The 12,647-nt window shown below is 37.6% G+C and overlaps 1 protein-coding gene across 2 annotated transcripts; it reads right to left on the bottom strand.

Moving 5' to 3' along the window:
• Window positions 1-383: 383 nt before the first annotated feature.
• Window positions 384-11,502, bottom strand: f11r.1 (F11 receptor, tandem duplicate 1). Of its 2 annotated transcripts, none has more exons than XM_031320396.2 (11): window positions 11,300-11,502; window positions 11,067-11,175; window positions 7,093-7,152; window positions 4,651-4,767; window positions 4,006-4,149; window positions 3,629-3,831; window positions 3,428-3,530; window positions 3,026-3,133; window positions 2,193-2,205; window positions 1,935-1,998; window positions 384-1,773 (listed from the first exon to the last, which is right to left on the bottom strand). In XM_031320396.2, the coding sequence occupies exons 2-11, from the start codon at window positions 11,116-11,118 to the stop codon at window positions 1,738-1,740; spliced, it is 900 nt and encodes a 299-aa protein (XP_031176256.1). In that variant the 5' UTR covers window positions 11,119-11,175; window positions 11,300-11,502; the 3' UTR covers window positions 384-1,737. The 2 variants fall into 2 exon arrangements, with proteins under 2 accessions (XP_031176256.1, XP_031176257.1); XM_031320397.2 differs by lacking the exon at window positions 11,300-11,502 and adding an exon at window positions 11,260-11,282.
• Window positions 11,503-12,647: the final 1,145 nt, after the last annotated feature.

The following is a 12,647-nucleotide window of genomic DNA, read 5'->3' as shown; positions in this document are numbered from 1 at the left end:
AGTGGTTTATATACTGTATGGACACAAAGGGATGTTGAGGATATGCAGCATGTAGGAAAACACTAGATGATATATTTGTATGTTATTTACATCCAGACTGCTGCTGATTTAAATGTGCAGTGCTCAGAGCAGAGGGATGAGGCTCTTCACTGGAGTAGTCATCTGCTGTGGTCAGTAACATACTTTTGGTTTGTGTGCTAAGCTTTCAGTCTTCAACTGTAATTCTCTAATTTGCAGCCAGTGTGACCTTATCAGTAAACATTTACCCTGACACACCTTCATAAAAAGAAAAAAAAAAACATTAGCAAAGATAAGCAATTTATACTGTAGTTTAACTGTTTATGCAAAGCTTAATATTATCTTGACACAGGACAGTAGACTCAATTTATCAACAGCATTTTATTAGCCAATACATAAAGCAAAGTTACAATCATCATCTGATTCATCAGTTTCAAATTTTTTACAAAGGAAAAGTCAAGAAATGTAGAAAGCCTAGTGTAAATATTGTACCCGATAGGTTATATAAACTCATGATATATTGATGTCTGACCTTATCAACCACTTTAACACATGGACCTGAGGATTTGTGGTTAACAAATCAAACTAAATAATGCACTTTTACTGAAAGTAGACAGAACTAATATTAGGACCATCATGTCATAACAGTTTGGGTAATTAATCATTATGATAAGGCTACACACAATGCCTTATAAACAAGCAGGTAATCATTTAAAAAAATTGTGTAACACATCATTACCCTCACACTCCCATTTCTGATTCATGATAAAGTGCAGCATCACAGCTGACATCCATTTGATTCAACAGGAAGTTTACTGAACTGTCAGTCTACACCCTGTTAAATACCAATTCCCTTAGCCAATGTAATTAAGGTTTACAAATTTATGTCACAGACAACACAACCAGACAAAAAGGTACTAGTTAGACTAGAAATCATGTGTTAAAGAGAATGTGCACATAAAATGTTAATATCATACAGGTAGTCTCATTTTAATGGCAGGAAGATTAGATAACTGCTTTTTAAATTGTCCTAAATTACAAATGTGAAAACTGTTTTGTTATTTACAAGAAAAACAAACTTAAACTTAAATAGAAAAATAATATTGTACATTACAACCGTTTTGTTAAAAGAAAAAGACTTCTCAGAGACACTCAAATCTATGATCCATGTATGCTCCTACAATGTTTCAGCTTAGATACACAGACTGATAAGAGAGATGTACTAGAGGGAATTAAGTTGATGGGTCAGTACATGTAATAAAAACGTGGCTGTAAAACTATCGTACTAATGCATCCATTTTCCTTATTTACCTAGATTTTTCCTATTACCAGTACTGGGAGTATCTGTACTCCCAGTGATTTGATGCCTTTACATGCAGATGCATCATTTGAACAATAGTTCTGTTAGTAGGAGGTGCAGAAAATCAGAAGCACACAGAAACACACTCCAAACACAGATGGCAAAAATGTCTGAGGCTAAAATGGGTCACTAGCAGTCACACCTAATTCTATTAAAATAACCTAACGTGTGAAAGAGGTCTCATAACCTGTAGTAAATTAATCCTATAACATTGATGTATCTGAGACAGGTATTGTCAACTCCAACAATCACACTGGTCTATAAAAACTGCAATTTGAGAAAAAAAAAGACGTCACTAAAAACCTCAGGAAAATCCCATGCTGAGAGACATCAAAGTTTTCTCCTGTCGTCATTGAAGACTAAACCACGAATGATGACTTCGGTTTGAATTCCCCCTGAACACAAAACATATCAAACATCAGAACTAGAAATGTTTTCCTACAGCTCTCAGTCTGTTAAAAAAAAACTGAACTAAAACTATAGACTGCCCTTAACTAAACAAACATGCTTGACTATGATATACATCTCTTGGAATAACAGCAATGCTCATACTTACATCTTCATCATCACCACCACCATGCAATGATGTTTGCTGGTAGACCACGCTGGGCTTTGGTTTGCTGCAGGGAAAATTAAAAGAACATGGTGAGCTAGTCACAAAGAGAGAAGACCCGTTTATAGATGCAATCTGAAGAAACCCTTCATATCATGGAGGAAATGGTGTTAAGTCAGTCTGGAGCAGCAATGCAGTCTATGGATTATCTGCTAAAGTTAATTAGAAAGTATAAAAAAAAAAAAAAGAAAATCCTCTTACCTTTCCTTCTTCTCTGTAAAGAGAAGAACAAAAAAACGTCAATGGTATAAAGTACTTGAAACATATTACAAATATGTATAAGTTTGTGATTCGACTCATTTTTGATTGTTGCAGGTTGTAGTATGAAGATTAATGACCAACATGTTGCTTTTTCAATAAACTTTGTGCTGGCAATGTGTGGGAGTTGAGAACCTTCTTTAAAAAAGGTCCCATGGCATGAAAATTTCACTTTATGGAGGTTTTTTAACATTAATATGAGTTCCCCTAGCCTGCCTATGGTCCCCCAGTGGCTAGAAATGGCAATAGGTGTAAACTGAGCCCTGGGTATCCTGCTCTGCCTTTGAGAAAATGAAAGCTCCGATGAGCCAATCAAAAAGGTAAAGGTTACCTCCCCTTTCTCTGCCCAGAGAATTTGGCCCGTCCATGAGAAAGAAAGAGACATCATGAATTGCAAACAAGCGAAGCATGGCAGTTGGTCAAGGCCACACCCCCACCCTCCACCTTTCCCCCCCTCTCTCTTCCTCAATAGCATTTAAGGCTACAGACATAGAAATGACACATCCTAAGGAAAGCTCATTGTGGGACTGGCTCTAGTGGCTGTAATTCTACACCAAGGCTGAATTTCGGGAGACTTCAGATACAGTATTAGGGGACCACTAAAGCCTATATAAAAGCATCAAAAAAGCAACATGTCATAGGACGTTTAACTTGTTAAAATAGAAGAAATCATTTCACTATTCAGATGTCCAAGGTTTCTGGTAATGTCAACACTCAGTCAGGATACTGATGATCACAGTAAATGCTATGATGTTAATATAATGTAGAAAACTCACTGGGCAGGTATCCTTTCTTGTCGGCAAACCAAATGCCAAGTGCCAGCACGATCACTAGCAGCAGAGCCACTATTACCCCAGCAACAATTCCTCCAATGTTTAAGTCACCTTGAAGAAAACATCACATTTTGAGGTTCATTAGCTGAATTACAGTCAAACATTGTGGTGTGGTACAAACAGAAAAATTAAACTAAACTGTTGCAGCACTCAAATCATCAAAAGAAAATGTAAATGAGGGTTGTATCATACATTGGTTCCTACAACAGCTAAACCTGTTTACTATCCTTGATGTGTTGGCATGCAGCATTCCACACCATCTGAAACTGGTTTAAGATTACCGTCTCTTTAACACGTAAGCTTAGGCTAAAGCATGTTTTTAACATTAAAGAGAAAAGTACTTACGGACTTCCATGCTAATGGCTGCACAGCGCTGAGGAGGACCAGCACTGTTGAAAGCCTCACAGAAGTACTGACCTGAGTCCACCTTGGTTACAGCCGGAAACTCCTTAAGAGACAGACAAGGGTCTATTTTTTAATTTTAAAGGCCATGGGGACCATAGCTGTTTCAGTAACAATGGTGCAAAGTAATAGGTCGTAGCTGACCAGGTTGCCATTGGCTGCATTTAGCAGGTAGGTGGCATTTTGGAAGCCAGAAATCTTGCTAGGTTCAGCAGGCAGAAGGACGCCATCTTTGTACCAGTTGTACTGGGGCGGAGGTGAGCCATCAACGTCATGGCAGGACAACAGGGACACCCCGCCCGTCGTCACCGAGGTGGGGACCCTACACAGGGGCGGAGATGGAGGCACTGCGGGACATAACATTCAGTTTACAGCTGCTCGCCACATGTACAGTAATACACAACCTCCATTCCAGTACATAAACTTCAGACAAAGAAGTTTACATCACAAATGCATTTATATCTGGGTGGATATGAATGAAAAGCTGTGTTTGCAGAATGTTATTACAAAAAGATCTTTACCCAGCACAGTCAGCTTCACTTCAACTTCCCCAAACGGGGTGGTGCTGCCAGACACCTCACAGTAATACACTCCATTATCAGCGCGGGTCACTTTGGAGAATCTCAGATTACTACCGTACAATGTCACTCGGCTGGCATACGGCGCTGTGGAAGAATGGCAGCATTATGGAACAGACTCAAAAGCATCAAGTGACTTATTGACATATAATGCGTTGCTGCCATCACATTTTGCAGGATCACTTTTAGCTGACATTAAATGTGTCTGCAACTGCACAATGCATTTAGGAATTAGGTCATGTATACAGTTTGGGCCACAAGAACAACAATTTTGAAAACCATTATGGATTTTTTTGGAAATAATTTTTTGGTAGGATCATTTAAAACTGGTTGAGATATGTTCAAAATAGGTACTGGTGGCCCAGGAAGGAATCCAGGAGATAACACTGATCAGTTCTTTCTTGACCCAATTTCGAACCAAATGTCATTAAAATCTTTTAAAGTAGTTTTTGAGATATCCTAACTAACAGAGAGACAGACAAACAAACAAACATGATCAACAACAAAGACTTCCTTGGTGGGAAAAGAAACTGACATTTGTTAACATGCTTCAAAAAGGACACAAACAAAGATTGTCAAACTACTTACCTGTTGGTTTCCCATCAAAGACCACATACGACTGTGAGCCTTTTAGGTCTTTAAATTTCCACTCAACTCTAGGGCTTGAACCGAAGTCGGCTGAATACGTGCACTTAAGGTCAATCCCTGAAATAGCAGAGTTCACAATTACAAATATGTAATACGAAATAAAAAATAAATAAATAAAAAATGCAATTCTGAAATTTGTCCCTCTTAAGCTTGCACATTTACTGCATGATCGTTAATATTTTGAAAACAACCTCTCAAACTCTCTTAGGCCATGATAAGTCACAATCACAGGCATTCTTTACTCCAGTGATAAGACATTTAAAGATGACCTTACAACCTTAAAATATCAGCATTTTGAGTAGTTAAGTCCTCCGCAAACTTCCTAATTAACAGATACGATCGATCAGATTTGAAACCAAACATGCAAAATTATGGGAAATTATCACAGGGTAGCTTATGTCACGTTAAAACTTAACAAAAAGTAGATGCAAGAAACAGGTGGGGAATATGCCGCTCCAAATACAACACCACTATACAGCTCCAAACTGGAGAAAATCTAAATCGGTGTGCTAGGAATCAAAATGCTGGAACTTACTTCCCTTAAGATGACACAATTTATACACAGAGGTGTTCTAAAAATACGTATGATGTAGGTGTGCTATCTAACTTTGTTTAACTTTAGTGTTTCACAGGTTACAAAAATGATATTTATGTTGCCATACAAGTCACAAAAGATCCTGTGCATGTGCCGAACGTAACTACACTGTAGCTGATGTGCTGGAGATTGACTTAAAAAAAATCTACAGCCTGTTGCGAAAAAGCCTCAGTTATATTCTCCGTTTTAGTAACACACATTTAGCAGAGCCATTTCCACTGCAAAACTTCATTCTCTATGGCCGCGTTTCCACCAAACACATGTAGCCACATGCTAACGCCAGGGAAAGCTGTAATCTTGCCTGCAAATGTTAATTTCTCCCAAATTTCAGGTCACATTCCAGCTGGAACATGTCCAGTTGTGTAGTATTTGGTTTAGAAGCCTTTGTGATTTGTGACAGTAGAAAGTATTTACTCCATTGCAGTCAGTCTCCGGCTGCAACAGACTGTACACTTTAAAAGTTACTGCTGATAACGACCCAACATTTCCTGATTTTGCTGCTTCTTAATAAACGATTTTAAACAAAATAAAGGGTGACTTTTATTGTGAAGAATTTATATGAAACCGTTCCACAGCACAGTTTTACAGCTGCTGCTTTGACCAATCAGACTCTTTGCAACTTTAGAACAGGTATGTCTGCACATATTCGTGAATGTGGGGACGTTTTATGAAACTAAATAAGGTTATCGCATACCAGCAGTTGCCATTTCCAGGCAACCGTGGGCCAGAGAGCTCCAGACAGCCGGGGATATAAGAGCAGGTAGCACCGGAACAAAAACAGAGACATATCTCCGATGATAACATCCATCAACATCCAAAACACATACACTCACTCACTAAGGCTACGTTCAGACTGCAGGCAAAAGTGGCCCAAATCTGATTTAGACCACTTCCATATGTGGTCCTGAATCAGACCCAGGTCTGATTATTTTCAATGCGGCCGCAGTGTGAACAACCAAGGCGGATTTGATGCAACTTTTACTTCAATCTACATCGACATTTGTCACAATTATGCGCCGGCAGGAGCCCTAAACACAGACAATAAAATTAAAAACTTGACTAGGCCTACAAAATGGAGACCAGTGATGGAGCAAGTCAATGGAGGGTGAGTGAGGCTTCATCTCTGCATCCACACAGACCTCTGTAGTGAATTTGCAGCCATAACTCCGCAAAAGGCCAAAATAGCCAATTTGGCTCTCTTTCTCTTCATTCTTCTCCTCCTCAGCACGCTCATTAATGTTACGGCTGCCATTACACAAACATTTTGAAATAAAAGCGAAAATGCTTACTTCCTCCATAACCTCCCTAACTTTAGTGCAACAGCGTGCTGCGTCTGAGGTCATTGTTCTTCGAAAACGCAAACAGTTCAGAATGGAATCTGATATAGGCTACAATTTAAAAAAAAAAAAAAAAGTACTGTGGACAGCCAAACAAAAAAAAAGGATCTGAGCAAAAAAATCCAAATTAAGCATTGAGACTTGCGGTTTGAGCACTAAGTGGTTCGTGTGACATACTCTACTATTACTATACTACAAATATATAGCAGTATCTTTTGCCCAGGAGCTCATCGATACTTTAGTATTGACCAGCCCATAACCAGTATCAGTTTAGTACCGGTTCTCTATACCCATCAGTAGTTTCAATAGTCTCCTGAGTAACAAGACAACACCAACCTTCCCATCTTTACTCTTTAGAACAGAGTGAATGTAAAATGTGGAAACTTTGGGATACTTAAGGCCTACAATGGCTTCTCTACACTCAAATTATTTCAGATTTTCGGGACTCACCTCCATTCTCTTTCACCTGCACATCGGTGTTGCTGCTGGTGACTGAAAAGCCACTTACACCTGGACAGAGATCAAAACAAAACGCATAATTGGACTTTGAAGCATGCTTTCACTAAAATACATCCTTGTAATTTGCACAGGTGAACAGATATTATAGTAGACTATACAAACGTAATGTGCAAACATTAGTTTTTTTCACATTTAAAAAGGTTAATTGCATGACTGAGTCATTGTTTGAGTTTGCTAAGCATGTAAGACCTGCGTGACAGATGTTCACCACAATTTTAAAAAAGGGTGCAGAGTTTAAATTCTCACTTCCTCTAAGATATTAATAATAATATATAATAATATTATTATTATTATAATAATATATATATATATATATATATATTTTTTTTTTTTTTTTTAATCTTGATGGATATGATAAATTAGTCAGTGACTGCAGAGTCTTCTCTGTGGGTGTAGCAGCAGTAACCATCCAAAGTAGACACAGCCAGGTTGTAGATACTGGGCTGTCACTAACATTGTAAAACAAACCTTTAAAAAAAGGATAACAATTTATTATTTATGACATAATAAAAACGTTTAAGTATTCCACAAGTGGGTAAATGGAAATCCTAAGTTTTCAAATTGAATTGAGGGCAGCTGGAAGCCTGTCTTTTTCATCTCCCTAATATGAGGTTAAGGCTGGTTCATTGGGAATACAAAAGCACTCTGTTGTAATATTCATAAGGATAAAAACAAGAAGGTGCAGCAGACATGAAGACTGGTAGGACGGAGAATGATTCCGTTTTGATGAGAGAGATTAGCATCAGTTCTAAATTTGTTTTTTTTTTTAAATCAGATAACATCTGAGATTGGAGCTCTGCTTGGTCTGCTTTGAAAAGTGTAGTCAACTACATGGAAGACAGATGTTGGTCAACAACTTATAGATAGGAGAAAGAAGTGGTAATCAAGCATCAAAATGAACAGCAGCAATTCATTTCATTCAATAATTTTAAATAATTTTTACACAAAAATGCCAAACATTTGCTGGTTCCAACTGCTAAAATGTAAATACTAGATTCCTTCATCTTCCATGGTGGTATACTGAACAGCTGTATCTATAATAACTCCATGTTTTAATTTTATACTGTTGATTGGACAAAATAAGCAATTTGAATGAGTCAATTTGCAATAAGAAAATGGAAAAATAGTTTTTATGAAATTGACATTTTATAAACTAAACGATTAACCAATGAATTGAGAAAATAATGGGCAGATGAATGAATATTAAAATAATAAAAACAAACAAGATTTATTAACACAATCTAACTGTACTAAGTTTCATTATGGTTAAAAGTACTGTATTACCAATGAATGGAAGGGTGCTCTCAAAGCTCAAATGCTAACAGTATGACATCATATTAAAGGTCACACCCATTGTCAAATACAGAGCATGTTGAAGAGTCACAAGCCATCAGGGTGTGGACAAAAAAAAAAAAAAAAGAGTGCCTCATTCCTGTCTGCTGAGCAAGACAACTTCCGGTGAAACTGTCAACACTCTGAAAATGGGTCTTTATTTATAAACTTTATTCTTTTTCCTCAGATACAATTGACAGTACAGTGTAGTGAAATGCAAACCCATCAAGTATTAGAAGCAGTGGACAGCTATACATACAGGATCTGGGGAGCAACTTGAGGTTCAGTGTCTTGCTCAGTACGGAGATTCGATCCCAGGCAGAAGGAGCCTGGGACTGAACCGCCAATATTGTGGTTGAGGGGCAACCACTCTACCTCCGAGCCGCAACCACTCTACCTCCAAGCCACAGCCACCCCATCAGTAGTGCAGCTAGAACAGAGTCACGAGCGACTAAAGTATTAATGGATGCAGTCAGGGGCCTGTCTGTCACATAATATATGCATCTATTGCACCACTTTACATTACACTGCCATTACTTTAAGTATTGGGATTTACATGATTTAACTACTACCTTGTTGCCAAGCCTGTGTAAGCTTCAACTACAGGAAACAGCAGCAGGAGCCAGTTAATCTTTAACTGTGTGCAAAGTTGTACAGATGAAAATATACAGATAGCAAGACTTTACATTAATGTGTACCAACAACATAATATAATTAACTCAAATTTACAAATTATATTTTTATTGTAGATACTTTAATTCAGACTTCCTCAACACCCTTCAGAAGTTTCTTACAGGCATTCTCAGCTGAGATAAGGCACCACAGTCACAGTTTTGGTTTGAAAATAAGCATGATGTATAGTGTATAATGAAACCAGAGCACTCCATGACTTCCTTGTTTGCATACTTTGTGAGTTTCATGGTTGGGGGGGGATAATAGTGCGTTCCATTTACCTCGGAACTGAGAAAGCGAAGCTGGGAATGACGTCACACCCGAGTTGAATGTGTTCCATTTACAAGTCAGATTTTCATTGTTTTTATTAGCTAGGTAAGAGAGCCACAGAAAACTCAATTTAAAAGCACAATAGTAGATTTCTGTGCTCAGTGCTACAATTTTATAGCATTAAAGTGTCCATTTTATACAGTAGATTATCAATAAACAGGACATCATTTTGGGGTTCCTTACAGGAAATTCTTAAAAAAGATGTCCAAAAGTCCAATTAACTGGTGTTAATCATTACCAGTTGTTCATAAGTACTTTTGTATCCATGTCCTTATTGTTTCACTGCTAACGACACATATCATTACTTTTGCTCAGTAGTAATAATACAGATAAATTAACCAATATTCTATACACACGCACACACATTTTGTTTTTAATTCAATATCTTTATTCCCACATTTTTTTGCTGTTGCTTTATATATGTATGTATTTTTTTTATTTTATTAGTTTGTATCAATTTTATGTTGTCTTCTTGTTTTCTCTGTGTTTTGTTCTGTATGTTTGAAATTCTAAAATTATTAAGGTGGAGGCTTCAAATAAGCCCACTGGGATTTTTGCCTCTCCCTGCACTGTATTTGTTATCTTTGTCATTGGGTACATTTTAAATTGTGCAAATAAACCTAAACATACAAAAACAATGGTCCATCCATCCACAAATAAAAATCAGTGGCAGTTGGATTTGTGAACATAAGTATCTCAAATTTATAGAGCTACTACACTGACAAGTGTGTGGAAAGCTAAACACCTGGATTGTGTTCACACACACACTGATAGTATTGTATGATTGCTTTCTTAATAGGATGCAGTGTAATTCAACTTTTTCGGGGGGCCTTCAGTGTGCTCATCTAATTGTGGCATCAGTGAACCTCATTCTGTTTTAACATATAATAGTCATATCTTTGCGTAAAGGCCACTACGAACAGGAATGTGGAACCACATGTTGCATTTGCATGCATTCTTCCTACATTTATAATAAAGTTACAATGGCTTTAATTCTTACAAAACAGGTGGCACTAATAAATCTTATAAATCTGTCCACATCTTACACATTTTAGTGGTCACTGGTTTTACAGCTGATCCAACATTACAGTACATTAGTCCATTTTCTGCTCAATTGTTGTAATTTAATTTTAAAAAGGGACATTGTAGTAAAAGTTTGAAATAACCTGTAATTCTAGACTACAAAAGATAATCCTATTGTATGGTCACTAATGTCAAGTTGGTCCTAAACTCAAATAAGCAGAACAGGCCAACATTTTGTTTCCAGGACTAGGCCCGAGATGCATTTGAGGATGATTAGCAACTGCAACACAACTGCCAACAGTAGGCCGACATTTAACATTTCGGGACAACATATCGGCTTACGTGCAGTTTAGTGTCACAAATTATTTTCCAAAAACTGAGTGTCCCAAATGATGAGGGTCTTATTTGAGACAGGTTAAGGTTAGGGGTAGGGTTAGGGTAGCACAGGTGGTTTAGCAGGTTCATAATTAATTAAGGACATTGTATGGGGAATTTGGGACACTAAACTGCACGTATACCCTTCATAAAGTATCACCAAAATCACTCACCTGTCGCGGCGAAAAAGAACAAAGACACCGAAACCAAACCGCTGACAAGCATTTCGACCAGTTTGCTCGTTTTCCAGCAACACGACTACGTCCGTTTTTAACTATACTACTGGAAAAGGTAACAAAGTGCTCAGAAATCTTCCTTACGTCGAATAAACAACTAGGCGCTTAAATGTCCCAACTCTTAACTCACTGTATCGTAGTTTCTATCTGCGATTACAGTCTGCTCTCACCTGAGGAGTCCGCCCAGGTGACAACAATATAGGTAACTTCCGGTAATATGATCCTCTTGGATAGGGACAGAGTGGAAAAACAGGTTTGACTACAACAAAGTTCTTAGAAAGCACGGTTACATGGAGAGAAAACAGTGGCAAGTTGGTCGTTTATTACCCAGACAGAGCAGGACAGGTTGGGTTAAGGTCTTTGAACCCTTCGCCACTGTGACGTTGATTTTTATGGTCGTGTATGTAGGCTACTCTCTTTCAGTTCTTCCTTCACTCTTGATTAGTCAGGAATGAATTATGTCCTGAACCATTTGTTTTCTCACATGTCCATACCAAATATTTTGCTCATCCTTGATTTTACAGCAGAAGTGAAACTGTCATGCAGCACCCATAAATCAAAATGATGTGGCATTCTTAAAATGTTTAAAAAAATAATAAAATGCTGTAATAAGTGATCATATTGACTCGGTCATACTATTGGAAGCTAAATATACGCCAATTTACCATCATGATTACTATTACTACTATTATTATTTTAACTTTTAAGTTCAAATATATTATAGTTGCACTATACATTTATGATAAATGTACTTGAAACAGTGATACTGTGGATAAATGCAAAGTGCAACATTTCATATCAATAATATGTTTCTTTTCTAAGCATGTCAATTTCATTGATTTGTATTAATTAATAACACAATTAATGTAAAAACATTACCACCTGAGCACCTGTGATGTTTCAAGTGTGAAAGTAAACCAGTAGTGCCTTTCTAAACATAGCCGGTTTATATTCACCCGAGTTGGAATTCAGTTGAAAAATGTCTTGTCCAATGTGTTCAGTCCAGTCTGTGAGCAGTGCCTCTATACAATGGGGAATCAGCCAAGGGAAATATAACTGTGACCTAACTTTGTGCACACATGTACTTCCTCAGCAAGGCAAAATATTGTCACTCTGTATCTTGTAACTCTGTAGGTGTAGAATTCCACTATGTGGTCAAAATGATGTGGACATACTATGGGAGTAAATCTCAGCAGCCAGATTCCTAAATGCTGTGAAAAAAATCTCCCAGAAGTGTGGAGGCTGTTATATCCACATATTAACGCCCACGGTTTTAGCATGAGATGTTAGGCAATTACAAATGGTTGTAACATTCGGGCATCCACATACCTTATTTGGTTGTCCACATACCTTTGGTGATATGGTTTTTAATTTGTCAAGACCTCCATGAAAGAGCAGTGTTTCCTCTATGTTGATTTTGCCGTGGCGGCCCGCCACTGAAGAGTGAACACATCCATATTTTGAGGATAGTGGGGGTATTGCAGCTCTCATTTATGAGGACTGTACTGAGTAGCCACA

Source organism: Sander lucioperca, chromosome 13 (genome assembly GCF_008315115.2).
Source record: "Sander lucioperca isolate FBNREF2018 chromosome 13, SLUC_FBN_1.2, whole genome shotgun sequence".
Taxonomy (NCBI): domain Eukaryota; kingdom Metazoa; phylum Chordata; class Actinopteri; order Perciformes; family Percidae; genus Sander; species Sander lucioperca.
The sequence above is the reverse complement of the archived record's forward strand: the minus strand, read 5'-3'. Positions and strand labels throughout refer to the sequence as shown.

Coding starts and splice junctions, on each gene's coding strand:
- f11r.1 (XM_031320396.2), bottom strand. CDS start 11,118: ATGCTTGTCAGCGGTTTGGTTTCGGTGTCTTTGTTCTTTTTCGCCGCG. Junction 4,768..7,092: donor GCAGGTGAAAGAGAATGGAG/GTGAGTCCCGAA, acceptor CTGCTATTTCAG/GGATTGACCTTAAGTGCACG. Junction 3,832..4,005: donor AGTGAAGCTGACTGTGCTGG/GTAAAGATCTTT, acceptor TATGTCCCGCAG/TGCCTCCATCTCCGCCCCTG.